General features: G+C 36.2%; 3 protein-coding genes across 3 annotated transcripts; 1 reads left to right on the top strand and 2 right to left on the bottom strand.

Moving 5' to 3' along the window:
- Positions 1-1,273: 1,273 nt before the first annotated feature.
- Positions 1,274-2,204, top strand: LOC136151584 (olfactory receptor 2J3-like). The gene is given in 2 exon segments (XM_065912827.1): positions 1,274-1,288; positions 1,290-2,204. Coding segments are annotated over 2 exon segments (930 nt in total).
- A 3,963-nt stretch (positions 2,205-6,167) lies between these two features.
- Positions 6,168-7,103, bottom strand: LOC136151777 (olfactory receptor 2B11-like). The gene has a single exon (XM_065913179.1). The coding sequence runs from the start codon at positions 7,101-7,103 to the stop codon at positions 6,168-6,170; it is 936 nt and encodes a 311-aa protein (XP_065769251.1).
- A 6,067-nt stretch (positions 7,104-13,170) lies between these two features.
- On the bottom strand, positions 13,171-14,121 carry OR5V1 (olfactory receptor family 5 subfamily V member 1). Its single transcript, XM_065913256.1, has one exon. The coding sequence runs from the start codon at positions 14,119-14,121 to the stop codon at positions 13,171-13,173; it is 951 nt and encodes a 316-aa protein (XP_065769328.1).
- Positions 14,122-16,048: the final 1,927 nt, after the last annotated feature.

The raw sequence follows: 16,048 nt of genomic DNA, 5'->3' as shown, positions 1-16,048 counted from the left end.
GTTGTTCAGTTGCTCAGTCATACCTGAATCTGCAATCCCATTGACTGCAGCGTGTCAGACTCCTCTGTCCTCCATTATCTCCTGGAGCTTTCTCAAATTCATGTCTACTGAGTCAGTGATGCTATATATATATGTATATACACCATATCTTCTTAATCCAATAATCTGTTGATGGGCATGGGGATTGCTTCCATGTTTTGGCTATTGTAAATAGTGTTTCTATGAACACTGAGATGCATTTTTTTGAATGATTGTTTTCGCTTTTCTAGGTATATAACCAGGAGTGGAGTTGCTGGGTTGTATGGTAGGTTTAGTTTTAGTTTTTGAGAAACCTCCCTACTGTTCTCCAACTTACATTCTACACTAACTTACATTCCCACCAACAGTTAGGAGTATTCCCCTTCCCCCACATCCTCAACATTTGTTTTTTGTAGACTTTTTGGTAATAAACATTCTGACAGATGTAATATGCTATCTCATTTTTTTTAATTTGTATTTCTCTAATAACTAGTGATATTGAGCATATTTTTAAGTGCTTTTTAGCTATTTTGTATGTCTTGGGGAAAATGTCTCTTTAAGTCTTGAACTCATTTTTTTTTTTTTTTTTGATTGAATTGTTTGTTTGATGTGAAGTTGTATAAGCTGTTTGTATATTTTGGACATTAACCCCTTGTGAGTTGCATTATTTTCAAAAATTTTCTCCCATTCCATAGCTTGTATTTTCATTTTGTCAATGCTTTACTTTGCTATACAAAATGTTTTAAGTTTAGTTAGTTCTCATTTATTTTTGCTTTTATTTCTTTTACCTTAGGGAATTGATCCAGGAAAATATTGCTGTAATTTATGTCAAAGAGCATTTGGCCTGGGTTCTCTTCTAGGATTTTTATGGTTTCCATTGTTTGTTTAGGTCTTTTATCAATTTTGAGTTCATTTTTGTGTATGGTGTGATTAAGGGTTCTAATTTTATTGTTTTACATGTAGCTGTCTAATTTTCTCAGCACCACTTGCTGAAGAGACTATATTTTTCCATTGTATATCTTGTCTCCTTAATTTACCATAGGTGTGGGTTTATTTCTGGGCTCTGTGTTCTGTTCCATTGACCTATATGTCTTTGTGCCAATACCATGGTATTTTGATTATTGTAGTTTTATATTATAGTCTGGGGCCTGGGATGGTTATACCTACAGTTCTGTTCTTTTCCCTCAAGATTGCTTTGGCAATTTACTTTCCTTTTATTTTGAATCTATATGGCTCTTTCATCAGGTAACAAGAAATGAATGATAATGGAAAAAATAAATGCAAGCTCTGAAGACTACTTTTTTCTACTGGGTTTTTCTAATTGGCCCCATCTGGAAGTAGTTCTCTTTGTGATTGTCTTGATATTCTACCTCATGACTTTGACAGGCAACCTGTTCATCATTATTTTGTCATACTTGGATTCCCATCTCCACACACCCATGTACTTCTTCCTCTCAAATCTCTCTTTTCTGGATCTCTGCTACTCTACCAGCTTCATTCCTCAGTTGCTGTTCAACCTCTGGGGTCCAGAAAAAACCATCTCTTACACTGGTTGCATGATTCAACTTTATTTTTCCCTTGCACTGGGAACCACTGAATGTGTGCTGTTGGTAGTCATGTCCTATGACCGTTATGCAGCTGTGTGTAGACCCTTGCATTACACTGTCCTCATGCACCCTCGTTTCTGCCATCTGTTGGCTGTGGCTTGTTGGGTAAGTGGCTTCACCAACTCAGCACTTCATTCCCTTTTTACCTTTTGGGTACCTCTGTGTGGACATCGCCAAGTGGACCATTTCCTTTGTGAAGTTCCAGCACTACTTCGACTGTCATGTGTTGATACCCGTGCTAATGAGCTGACCCTTATGGTCATGAGCTCCATTTTTGTTCTCATACCTCTTATCCTCATTCTCAGCTCCTATGGTGCCATTGCCCGGGCAGTGCTGAAGATGCAGTCAACAACTGGACTTCAGAAAGTCTTTGGGACATGTGGAGCCCATCTTATGGTCGTATCCCTTTTTTTCATTCCAGCCATGTGCATATACCTCCAGCCGCCATCAGGAAATTCTCAAGATCAGGGCAAGTTCATTGCCCTGTTTTATACTGTTGTCACACCTAGTCTCAACCCTCTAATCTACACTCTCAGAAACAAAGATGTAAGAGGGGCAGTAAAGAGACTAGTGGGGTGAGAGTGAGCCTGTATCCTTGTGACATTAATGGTACAATGGAGCATCTCTTCATCAATGATTCATCCATCCATCCATCCATCCATTCATTGGCCACTCTTTCATTTACTCACTCTCTCAGCACTTATTGAGCATGTACTATCATAAGGTCACAGAGTTCATTGTAGCAGATATGAATTAAACACAGACTGCCTAAATACCAATCACTCTCTGGTGGGGAAAACAATTATATAAAATCAAGATTGAACTCAATATTAGATTTTTCCAATGGTACAAACCTAATAAAACAAAAGCGTCTTTTTCTTAATTGAAAATGAGATATGGAATTGTTTTAAAAATTGATTAAAGAGCAGATGTAGTTCCTGTGGAAAGATGATATTTGTAATCTTAAAGTACCTAGAATATAACTTTTAAAAAGCATTTTATTTATTTACTTATTTTGGCTGAGCCAGGTCTTAGTTGCATCACATGGGATCTTTAGTTGAGGCATGTGAACTCTTAGTTGTGGTATGTGGACTCTTAGTTGCAGCGTGTGGGATTTAATTCTGACTAGGAATTGAACCTGGATCCCCTGCATTGAGAGCATGGAGTCTTAACCATGGGAACCCCAGGGAAGTTCCTAGAACATACCTTTTAATTTCTTGTTTTTTAGGCATCATTCATCAAAAATTTGTTTTCTTTGGTTTAATTAAGCACATAATGAGATACTTTAAATCATTTCTCCAAAACTGTTATTCTTTTTTGAAAGTGGTTAATATTGAGAGGAATTTTGGTCTATTTTCTTCATTATACCATTATCGATAGTAAGAAAATAAGTTTTATGAATCAATTAAGACGGTCTCTGAAATAATGCAGCCATAGTAAGCATCTTATATTTCTCATTTTTCAAAACAGTGAGAAGTATAAAGGAGATGAAAATAGTTGTAAAAATGCCATATAGCTCATAAGATAATGGTCATCATAGGCAAGGTATTGGTAGGTAAGAACATGGAACACCTGCTTAACCTAAGAAGCAATGAAGAATATCTGAAGCAACCAAGCAGGCTTTGCAGTTACTATGCTATGCAGATTTGAGGACACCTCTAGTGTGAAGCAAATCATAGTTAAGCCTTTTTGATTTCTCCCTTAAAGCCTTTCTCAAATACATGTCTGCATTTTTATAACTAGGGGTTACAATACTTTGCCGTCTTCCTTTTGTTCTTCAGGAAAGACTTGCTTGGCTGAGAAAAGAAGAAAAGTTTTTTGATTAGCTTCCTTGAAAAGGCAATCTTGAGATTGCTCATGCTTTTACATCAAGTACAGAGTACACTAACCTTCATATATAATGTGTTTCCTTCAACAGAACTTCTCTGTGGCTAATGAGAATATTCTTCATGCTGGAATATACTGGACATGTACGACTACTGTGAAGTAGTCTAGAGCATATATCTGTGGCTTTCCCACCACCACTATGCTCAATGTTCCTTATCTTTAAAATCTTTATGCATTTTCTTTAGGAAGTTCTGATATTTCAGAGCTTTGAAAACACTCACAATTCTGAAATGAATCATGTTTACAGGCTTAGGAGGTAGTAGATAATTTAAGGAAGCAATCTGAACAGCTCTAAAACAGTCTCTAGAGCTAAGCTTATGACACGAAGCTGGGTTGCTGGGTTTTGCCCTCCAAACTAAATATTCACACATTCCTATATGTTTAAGACTAAGTTAGACAAAGGATATATTTAATAAAAATTATCAGAAATGTCATTTAACATCACAAAATTTTAAATTTCATTGCTCTGTGTGTGTATATGTGTAAAATTTAAAAACTTTTTTTTTTGGCATTTAGCCATCAGTCAAATTTTAAAGTTATTTAGAATTTTTCCAAACTAGACATACCAAAAAATCTATTTAGTTTAAGACCTTGATCAAACACCAGAAGATCTGTTCTTTGTAAAAAAAAATTAGATATGAGTTCCAATTGATTCTTGTTCAGGATAACATGCAATTTTCTATCCAATAGTTTGCTTAGGTTTTGATCATACCAGAAAACATGCCAGAAAAGTTCATATCACTGTTATTTTTCATGCTTGTTAATTTCTTCATTACAAAGCTGTATTTCTCATCATATTAATTCTATACTGAATAATTACAAAAGCATTTAATTTGTTTTAAAATATGTAACTAATTTTGTGACAAAGTGTTAAGTTGGGTGTGAGTCCTGAAACTAAGTTTAGCACTTTTAACTTTTAATGATACAGATTCTGAGCATCAAAGAGATACTTATATTGTTTGAAGTAATCAAGCTGCTTTCCACTCTAGAAATACAAATTGTTTCTTTCTCATAATGATTCTTGCACAGTTTCAAAAAGCATTTCAGGCTACCCCTGTATGTTTCCACCTTGTGGTTCATTACTATCAGTACCTTTTCCTCTCATTGATTCAGAAAGCTCATGCTTATGGTATTTATTTTATTTTATTTTTTTTTCTTTTTCACCTTAATGTTTATTTATTTATTTATTTCATTTATTTTTTATTAGTTGGAGGCTAATTACTTCACAACATTGCAGTGGGTTTTGTCATACATTGACATGAATCAGCCATGGAGTTACATGTATTCCCCATCCCGATCCCCCCTCCCACCTCCCTCTCCACCTGATTCCTCTGGGTCTTCCCAGTGCACCAGGCCTGAGCACTTGTCTCATGCATCCAACCTGGGCTGGTGATCTATTTCACTATAGATAATATACATGCTGTTCTCTCGAAACATCCCACCCTTCCACAGAGTCCAAAATTCTGTTCTGTATATCTGTGTCTCTTTTTCTCCCATAGAGTCCAAAATTCTGTTCTGTACATCTGTGTCTCTTTTTCTGTTTTGCATATAGGATTATCATTACCATCTTTCTAAATTCCATATATATGTGTTAGTATGCTGTAATGTTCTTTATCTTTCTGGCTTACTTCACTTTGTATTATGGGCTCCAGTTTCATCCATCTCATTAGAACTGATTCAAATGAATTCTTTTTAATGGCTGAGTAATATTCCATGGTGTATATGTACCACAGCTTCCTTATCCATTCGTCTGCTGATGGGCATCTAGGTTGCTTCCATGTCCTGGCTATTGTAAACAGTGCTGTGATGAACAATGGGGTGCACATATCTCTTTCAGATCTGGTTTCCTCAGTGTGTATGCCCAGAAGTGGTATTGCTGGGTCATATGGCAGTTCTATTTCCAGTTTTTAAAGAAATCTCCATACTGTTCTCCATAGTGGCTGTAGTAGTTTGCTTTCCCACCAACAGTGTAAGAGGGTTCCCTTTTCTCCACATCCTTATGGTATTTAAAAGGAATGTTAAGAAACTTACCAATGCCTTTCCCATATATTTTATTTATTTTAATATTTAATGATACATTTTTAAGGCAAAATAAAAACACTGTTCACTTGTTTGTTAAAGAAGAGTCACAATGTGTTTTTAAAGAAGCAGTAGCATCTACCTAAGTTGAAGTTGATAAACTTATGAGACTCATGGTTGATTTAAGGTGTAGAGTGCCTCACAGTGGTGCCATGCTCCCATTTAGACATGGCCAATCTTGTAGAGAGTGTCGGGATGTTTCTTAGGTGACTCAATCAAGGAAGTTCACTGGCGAATGCTTGCTGTGATGATTAGCTTAAACAAATGAGTTTATAATTTATAGTATTGCCTTCTTTTCTTTTACTACTTAGCACAGTTACGATTTCAGTACCTACCCACCAGAATAGAACTATTTTTAATAGATTGCACAAATAAAAGGGTGCTGTTACTGGTGCATATTAGCCAAGTATCACCCTTGCCTAACACCATTTTAGAAGAATATGAGGAATGTGACATATTTTGCAAAAAGGACATCTAACATGAACTGAGGAAGTAGGAGACAAGAATGAGTTATTAAAGAAACGTCTTTATACCTAACCTAATGGTTAAATAATTTCATTTGATGTCTGCCAACTCTCACTTGGAAGTGAAAATGCTCCTCATGAGGTTGTCCAGTGCCCCTTTTACATCTTTATTCCTCAGACTGTAGATGAAAGGGTTGAGTGTAGGAGTCACTACTCCATAGAAGAGAGCCATGAACTTGGGCTGGTCCCTTGAGAAGGAGGAGGGGGGCTGAAGGTACATGCTAATGGCTGGACCATAAAACAAGACAACTACAATGAGATGGGAAGAACACGTCCCAAAGGCTTTTTTCCTTCCCCCCAAAGATTTAATCTTAAATACAGCATGTCCAATACAAGCATAGGAAACAAGAATTAAGCATAGTGGTACAGCTAACAAAAAAAAGCATACCACAGAGAGTGTGAGCTCATTAGCACCCTTTTCACCACAGGCAGTCTTTATCAGAACAGGAATCTCACACAGCAAGTGGTCCAGGGTATTGCGACCACACAGTGGTAACTGTAATGTAAGAGTGGCCTCTGAGACAGAAAAGATCATTCCACTCAACCACACAGTGGCCGCTAATAAGATACAGATGCGCTGATTCATGATGAGGGTGTAATGTAGAGGCTTGCAGATGGCCACGTAGCGATCAAAAGACATAACAGTCAAAAGCAGACATTCTGCGCCCCCCATTATGTGGAAGAAATAAAGCTGAACTGCACACCCCATGTAGCTGATTGTCTTAGACGTTCCCAGGTTAAAGAGCATCTGAGGGACAGTGCTTGTCATGTAGCACATGTCCAAAAAGGAGAGGTTGGTGAGGAAGAAATACATGGGGCTGTGCAGATGGGGGTCTAACTTGGACACCAGAATGATGGCTATGTTTCCCATCATGGCCATGGGGTATGTTATAAGCAGAATAATGAATAGAGGAAGCTCTAGCCAAGGTCGGTCAGCAAAGCCTAGTAGAAAAAATTCTTCGGGATGGCTTTTGTTTTTCAGATCCATTATTTTCCGTTTGTTTCACCTATGGCAGGGAAGTGGCAGGGAAGGTAGAAAGGTTTTGAGAAATGACAAAACACAGTTATGCAGTGTGCACAGTTAAGCATCTGGTCACAGAAGACTGGCTACTGTAAATTGGGTAGAGGTGATGACTTAAAATATGTGACACCAGGTGATTTAATTGCTTTTCATGACATTACAAAACAAAGCAAGTAAACCAGCCTTTCTGAAACTGAATTTCCTGCTCTGTATAATAAAGATGACAGTAACTGTATCCTTAGGATGTAGTTGTTGTTGTTTAGTCACTCAGTCATGTCTGACTCCTTGCGACCCTATGGACTGTAGCCCACCAGAAGTGGGTTGCCATGCCCTCCTCCAGGGGATCTTCCCAACCCAGAGATCAAACCCAGGTCTCCTGCATTGTAGGTAGATTCTTTATTGCTGAGCCACTGGTAGGATTAAATGCCAAGAAGTGACTGTTTCAGATATTCCAAAGTAATGATTTTCATACATTTTTTTGCATAAATATTAGCTGAAGAGGCAATTAAAGTTTATTGGTTTCTATATCCAGGTGTCTGATAGAGTAGATGTGGCTTGGGGCCTAGGAATCAGATGGTTGTTTTATGAAAACACTATGCTATTAATACAAGCCAGTACTGAAATATTAAGAAAAATAAAAATATTGAGGTAACAATAGCAAAAGGAGTCAGACAAAACCTAGTACTGTAAGACTTATCAAGATAGGCTTTCCAGATTCAAGTATATTATTACAGCTGAATAATTGTATCATCCCCATGGGGACTATGAAGGCTGGTTTTATTAAAATCCATCTACGTAATTTAGAATTGAGCAAGAAATGTAAACACTTTCATGCCAGTTTCCTGAAGTATAAACTGAGAGAATTTAGCTATGACATATGTTTTCTCATACTCAAAAATTTGTTTTGGGATGTAAATTTTCTTGCATAATTACTTCATTCAAACTTGGCATTTGACTTTTTATTTTAAATTTTAATTATCTGTCTTGTAAGAATTTTTCTTTATCAAGTGAGCTTATCATGTTTTTATGAGACTTTGGACAGTTATCAATGATTTACTTAATTGTATTTAGCTACAAATGCAACCTTTATGTCCAGGAAACTGGATCAGGAGAAAATTCTCTATTACAATTTAGCATCAGGGACTTATTCATAACTGTAAATTATTTTACATCCTGAGGCTATATTCCTTTAAAATTATTTTTTAAGATAAGAGGCATAGTGTAACAACAAAAATTAGCTAGCTGAGTAAAGCAATACTTTGAGAAAGTTAATAATGTAATGAGATTTTTAAATACTTTTCCTTTAGTTTCATGAAGTGTGTTTCATGAAGTCTGTAATCTGTCAAGTGAGAGATATTCAGATGGGAAGTTAGAGTCATGTATCCTGGTGACAAAATTCTGAGTTACGTTGACAGTTAATTATTGGTTTAGGGACAACAGATTAATTTATATGGTTGCAAAGCAGTTTTCACATTTTCTATTTCATTAAATCCTCAAAACCTTCCTGTGAGGTGTCACATGAAGCTACTCAGGGTTAAAATGTCATTATGACTCTTCGATTCCACACTATCCCTAGGTCAGATGTGTGTAACACAAAAATAAAATAATAGTTTCAAGTAATACTTAATGAGCCCTGTGTGCCAAACTCTACAGGAAGCATTTTATACCTATTAAATCATCTAGTAACTATTCCCAAGTCCTCTGACAAAGGAAACTTTAGTACCCATATTTCAAGGTATTATTAATCATTCATCACTAATGTCTACTAGTGACTAGGGAGGTTCTAAAGATCAGAAAGTGAGAATTCCTTCAATGAGATAGACAGATTATAAGACTATAGATTCAGGATTTCAAGTTTCCAAGATGTACAATTAAGCTCTGGGATTGTATACTAGATCTCTAATCTTTTCCATGCCATTCTCATATTTCGTTACTGTTAACTCTTGGATTCCATGACTTTTTAATCCTACTTTTTGATCTACTTCCAGTGAGTTTTCATCACTATTTAACTATATAGACATCTATTTATCCATGAATGTTTAAAATCACTTTAATAAAGCATCGGACTATTTCTTTTGATTTTTCCTTTGTATCTCCACTAACATTTTCATCCTAGTGCATCTTTTTGTACATAATTTTCATCACAGAATATTTTATTATATTTACAGTGATTATTATGTGTAGGAAAATACTAGAGAAGAAAGAAAAGTTCTTAATATGATTTTAAAACATCTGGATGAAACTTGCGGATAAGTCAACTCATCAAATTTTGACTGTGTATTAAAAATACTCGCCTGACTGAATGAAAACTTCACATTTCACTCAGGTATTTAGTATTTGTCAGCTTTACTGTATATTAAAATTTACATGCATTTAAGTTTGGTTTAAGTGAGAGAATGAGAAAGACTGATTATAAAGAGAAATCTAGCTGCTCTCTTATAGGCACCAAACTAGTTATTTCCAAAGTTTCAAGACGTCTTTCAGAAATGAAATGCTGTCTGTTTTCCCTACATATGTTAGGTACTGTGATGTACACAGATTGCAGTCCTTAAGAATGCATAGTTTAAAAGATAAGTGTCTTTTTACTTACCTTATTTAGATAAATGCTACTTAATAAAAAAGGATTTAGGAAGGCACACACTTGAATTTTTCAAATTTTCAAAGAGAGAAAGTGTAGTATGCAGTTGGTTATTTAGGAATTAGCTTCAGAAGTTGTGAGTTTACAGTTTGATACAATGCTGCCAGAAAGAAAAAAGCCAAGATTAGGAAGACAGTGTGGCTAATATCAAGAATGCTTTGTGAGTGTGTTATTTTATTATATTTCTAAGACTCTGGAGTGTTGTTTTTAAACAGTCCATTTATGCTTATCCCAGATGAGTTAGCAGAGAAATTTCCTTGGGACAGGGTTCTCTATGGAAATGCTTCTTGTGTATAATTAGTTACCTACTGAATTGGGGTTGGTAGCAAATCTCTTCTATTGTTCAGTTCAGTTCAGTTCAGTCGATCAGTCGTGTCCGACTCTTTGCGACTCCATGAATCACGCTAGGCTTCCCTGTCCATCACCAACTCCCAGAGTCTACCCAAACTCATGTCCATCGAGTCGGTGATGCCATCCAGCCATCTCATCCTCTGTCGTCCCCTTCTCCTCCTGCCCCCAATCCCTCCCAGCATCAGGGTCTTTTCTAATGAGTCAACTCTTCGCATGAGGTGGCCAAAGTACTGGAGTTTCAGCTTCAGCATCAGTCCTTCCAATGAACACCCAGGACTGATCTCCTTAAGGATGGACTGGTTGGATCTCCTTGCAGTCCAAGGGACTCTCAAGGGTCTTCTCCAACACCACAGTTCAAAAACATCAATTTTTCGGCTCTCAGCTTTCTTCACAGTCCGACTGGCACATCCTATTTTTAGGTTTATTCTATTTTACTTTTTGTCGTAGATTTTTTTAAATGAATTTTTATTGGAGTATAGTTGATTTACAATATTGTGTTAGTTTCTTCTGCTGTACAGCAAAGTGAATCAGTTATAATATACATATATCTGTTCTTTTTAAGATTCTTTTCCAATATTGCAGAGTAGCATTCCATATGTTATCCAGTAGGTCCTTATTGGAGAAGGCAATGGCAACCCACTCCAGTACTCTTGCCTGGAAAATCCCGTGGACAGAGGAGCCTGGTAGGCTGCAGTCCCTGGGGTTGCTGCGAGTCGGACACAACTGAGCGGCTTTGTTTTCACTTTTCACTTTCATGCGTTGGAGAAGGACATGGCAACCCACTCCAGTATTCTTGCCTGGAGAATCCCAGGGACAGGGGAGCCTGGTGGGCTGCTGTCTATGGGGTCACACAGAGTCGGACACGACTGAAGTGACTTATCAGCAGGAGGATATTTCAATTGGATTGTTTGTTTTTTTGTTATTGAGTTGCTTTATATTGAGTTTTCTTTGTATATTTTAGATATTATTTGGATAAACCATTGGGTATATGATTTACAAATATCTTTTCCCATTCTGTAGTTGCCTTTTTATTTTGTTGTGGTTTCCTTCACTGTGCAGAAACTTTTAAATTTGATGTAATCTCATTGGTTTATTTTAGCTTTAGTTGCCATTGCCTTTGGAGTTGATCCAAAAATTATTGTGAAGAGTGATGTCAGGGACCTTACTGCCTATGTTCTCTTCTAGGAGTTTTATGGTTTCTGGTCTTACATTTAGGACTTTAATCCACTGTAAGTTTATTTCTACATATGGTGTGATTAGATGTAATGGTCTGATTCTTTTACATGTAAGTTGTCAAGTTTTTGATCTTTTCAAACTTATAAAACTTAACAAAATGTTAATGCCATGTAGATTGCTATTAACTTGCTTTAATGCTTAATAAATCATTAATTTTTCTAGATTAATAAGCATATATTAAAATTTATACAGATTGCTATTAACTTGCTTTAATGCTTAATAAATCATTAATTTTTTCTAGATTAATAAGTACACTTTAAAGTAATAATCTCTATTGCCTACATATAATTCCTGCCTATTTCTATAGCATAATTGTTAAGTGGTTATTTTTGCACATCCAGATTATTTCCATTCTTAATTATTGTACACACACATAAATAATAACCACAATGTATTATGTTTTGGTCAACAATGAATTGGATAGTTTTTGGTAAAATGCATATATCTGGTAAAACACATCTTTGTCATTAGTGAACATCACTACTATACCCTGACTGTAGAATTTTCACAGTCTTTCTCCCCCTCAGCTTTTAGAGATAAAACTGACAAATAAAATTGTATATAAAGTATATAACATGATTTGATATGTGTCCTTTGTGAAATGATTACCACAATCAAGTTAAGAAACATATCCCATCACCTCAAATAGTTATCATTTATGTATGTGTGTGGTAAGAACACTTAAGATCTACAGTACTCTTTTAGCAAATATCAAGTATACAATACAGTATTATTAATTATAGTCACCATACCATACATCATTCTCCCAGGACTTATTCTTCTGATACTGTAAGTTAAGTCATAGTAGCAGCACAGTCCTCCACTTTTTGTCATATTATAGCTACTGTACGAGTAGTTATTTATCCCTCATAGATCATAGCACCTCCCTGAGGACAAGATGTTCAAATCCAAGGAAACACATCTAACAGATGCCTTGAGCTACTAGATTGTGTTGTAGCCATGTTCTTTTCTCTTAAGAGCAAGTTTTTGGGTGATTTCCAAGTACATTCAGTTAGGATTCATTTGCACATATGTAAATTTTATAAACTATGTAAAAATCTATTTAATTATTTATGTTAAATATTGTATTAAATGCAATTATTTATATTAATTATTTTTAGTACAGCTTTCATCTTCCATCCTTGGATTTAAATGTGATTTCTCTTTATTTCTAAAAACACTTTGACCATGAGGGCTCTCCATAAAAATTTCTCATATTTTTCTTTTAATATTCTGCAACAAATACCTCTGACTTTAAGAGTTTACTTTTTCTGATGTCTACATATTTTTATAGCACACACAACTTAAAAATTTTTTTAACTCTATAGAATGTACCAACAATTAAGTAATACATGTCACAGAGTTACTAGGGAATTAGGAGTCTAATGGGACAGACCCTAGTGACCAGAGCAGAAGTCAGATGGGCCCTCAGGGGCTAGAAAATGCCTAAGAATATAGGGTGAGAATTTGCCAAGCTTCTGAGATATAATCTGGCAATCTAGACTCTAGACCTATACTTTTAAACTGAAATATTTTGGAAAAACTGTCTAGTATTAGACTCTCCTATTAAATTCTTTAATAGCCAACTTCTTTCTAGAATTTGGCAGTCAGAACTTTAGCTATGGGAAGAGAACTGTTTCCAAAATTACAATCATTGTTACAATCACTGTTATTAAAGAATGTTCTTACAAAATAGTTTGAAAAGTACAATATTTTTTCCTCCCTCCTTCCTTTCTTCTTTCCTTTTAGGTCGAGTGTGCATTTTTTGCAAAGAGGAATTTGTATGTTCCTCTGGTATCTACTCATGAGTCAAAACTTTTTCTTGCCCAGAGTTCTCTGAAGAGCTGTCTTGACTTCCTTGTTCCGTAAGCTGTAGATGATAGGGTTGAGCATGGATGTCACCACAGTATAGAAAAGGGCCAGTAGTTTATCCACCCCTGGTGAATGGCTAGCCTTGGGCCTCAAGTAAGTGACAGATCCTGAGCCATAGAAGAGCGTTACTACCAGTAGGTGGGAAGAACAGGTGGAAAGAGCTTTTCGGCGGCCTTCAGGGGAAGGCATGATCAGCACGGCAGCTAGAATTCTGCCGTAAGAAGCAATGATTAATAAAAATGGACTGGAAATGCAAAGAATGGCCACAACAAAGACTGCCGCCTCATTATGGGATGTATCCCCACAGGCTAGTGCCAGAATAGGGGGGAGGTCACAGAAGAAGTGGTCTATTTCACAGGGGCCACAGAAGTCCAAAGAGAAAATATAGTTTGTTTGGCCCAAGCCTACTATGCAACCTACTCCCCAAGAAATCATTGCTAAATGGACACACACTCCACGACTCATTCGTGTTGCATAGTGAAGTGGGGAGCATATGGCCATATAGCGATCAAAAGCCATGGCTGCCAAAAGACAGCACTCACTTATAGCAAATAATGTAAAGAAAAACATTTGTGTAGCACATCCCTCCCGAGAGATTCCTCGGGCCTCACTCACAAGGCTCCGTAGCATCTTGGGTATGACAGAGCAAGTGTATCCAATCTCCAAGAGAGACAAGTTGGCCAGGAAGAAGTACATGGGGGTATGGAGGACTGGATTGGTCCAGATGGCAAGAGCTATGAGAGCATTGCCTGTCAGTGATGCTAAGAACATGAGTAGGATGAGGGTAAATAAAAGGAAACACTGTTCAGTGACCTCAGAGAATTTGGCAAATGCAAAGTGTTTCACCGACATGCTGTTGTCTTGCCACAAGGAACAATTGAGGTTCATGTCCTGAGGAAAAGAAAAGCAAAGTTATCAGGAGGATTCTTTAAGATAGAAATATAAATCTTTATATTACTCTTAAGAAGCTCCAGTGAGCCAAAGAGATAAATTTCTTACCTATAATTTAAAATTTGAAAAGTTTGGAAGTTATACTCATCCTGAAACCAGTACTATTCTATGTAACTGTCCCAATTGATTTGTCCACAGTGTATCCAGTCAGCAGGCATAAAATGGAAAAAAAAAAAAAAAGTCAGCACAAATCTCTTTCATTCCTTCTTTTTATCAAATGAAGTTCCTCAAATACCTATTACTTTCCTCTTCTTTTGCCACTGACTTACTTTCTTCCCTCATTCACTCAAAAAGTATTTATTGAGCAGAATACTTTCAAAGTATTTTGCAGTTACTGTAGGTCCTAGTTTAAAACAATGAAAAAATATCACTTCTTTCCAAAGGGAACTTATTTAGTTAAGGAGAACAATAATTAAATGACTATTCAGCAAACAATTGTTACAATGCAGAGAATTAAAACACGGGTATGTTCTGGTGACTGACCAAGTTAGACTGGCTGTTCAAGAAGGGTTCTTGAGAAGAGAAGCCTGAGCTGAGATGTGAATGAAGAAGAGGCAACCATGTGAAGACTGTCACAGCCATTCACATCATGTGTATATTGTACTGCTGAGATAATCCCATCATTGCAACAATTAAAAAAAATAGATCTCATCTGCCAAGCTTTCTCCATCAGATTGTTCTTTGCTAAATGAAAATTACCCTTGTTCCAAGTTAAAAATCAAATTTCTTAATATAATTGATGAAAATCTATAGATCAAGGTACTGACTATTGATAGAGACTTCTATCTCACCCTTTATCCAATGGACCCTGTGTTATAGTCACAGCAAACTACTTGCATCTTTTAGTATGTGCCTTGTATGCATATATTTCCTTTTCTTTGTATTTATTTTCCCCCGGTGGAAGGGGCTGGATATTTGCTTCCCTATTGTCCATCTACGGAACAACCTATTATCGAGTTTCAGCATAGCTTCATCTCCTCTCTGGAACCTTCTTCCCCAACTCCCTCTCTCCTTCGCCCTCGTACTAGTAAATTATATGGCCCTTCCACTCTGTCTTCCCACCACTCTCTAACTGATATTTGAGCATTTATGCTACTCCAAGGATGATTGATTGTTCATTTCTTCCTGAAAATAGCCTCAGGAAGTTCAGGAGTGAAGAACTTTATACCATTATTTCCACCAATCATAACAGTGAATAAGTTCTCATGTAATGAAAAAATTAGAATATTAAGCTTCACTCTGGCTGCATATATATTGTCTAGTGGCACTTACTCTATTTTCTGAAGGTAATTATGGTAAATTTCATCTCCTTTAAGTATCTCAAATGTGACAGCTATTTGTCTCTCAACCCGATAGTTACTACCAATTCTTGACAAAAATATTCCTTGCTCTAAATATGGATGTACTGCAGTTTAAATTTTTTTGGAAATGTCTTCAAGTAAAATCCTAAATAATGTTTGCTATGCAAAAGAATGAGGAGGTTTTTTTCCGCTATTCATCTGAACTCTTATGTTTTCATTAGTATAAACTAAGATCATGTTTATTCTACGTTTGTTTAAAACACATCACTGTTTATTCCACATTAATGTTTGATGCCAGTATATATAGAACAGAAGTATGCATTTTGAGGTTCCAAATTATTATGAACAGACAAAATTTAACAAGTGTGTTCACAAAAGCGTATGTACAAAGATGTACATTTTTGCATATATACATATATCTTATACTGACAGAAACACACATCAAATCCATGCTAAACAGCATAGTAAGCAAGAGTGCTGACAGTCTATGTGGGTTAAATTCCTAGTGCAGCCATCTAACACTGAATCATGGCTAACATTTCCTTAAATACCTGCTCCTCAAT

Source organism: Muntiacus reevesi, chromosome 20 (assembly GCF_963930625.1).
Source record: "Muntiacus reevesi chromosome 20, mMunRee1.1, whole genome shotgun sequence".
Taxonomy (NCBI): Eukaryota; Metazoa; Chordata; class Mammalia; order Artiodactyla; family Cervidae; genus Muntiacus; species Muntiacus reevesi.
Note: the sequence above shows the minus strand (reverse complement) of the source record. Positions and strands in the feature narration are given on the sequence as shown.

Bases quoted from the DNA above. Each gene is read 5' to 3' on its own strand.
- LOC136151777 (XM_065913179.1), bottom strand. From the start codon at position 7,103: ATGGATCTGAAAAACAAAAGCCATCCCGAAGAATTTTTTCTACTAGGC.
- OR5V1 (XM_065913256.1), bottom strand. From the start codon at position 14,121: ATGAACCTCAATTGTTCCTTGTGGCAAGACAACAGCATGTCGGTGAAA.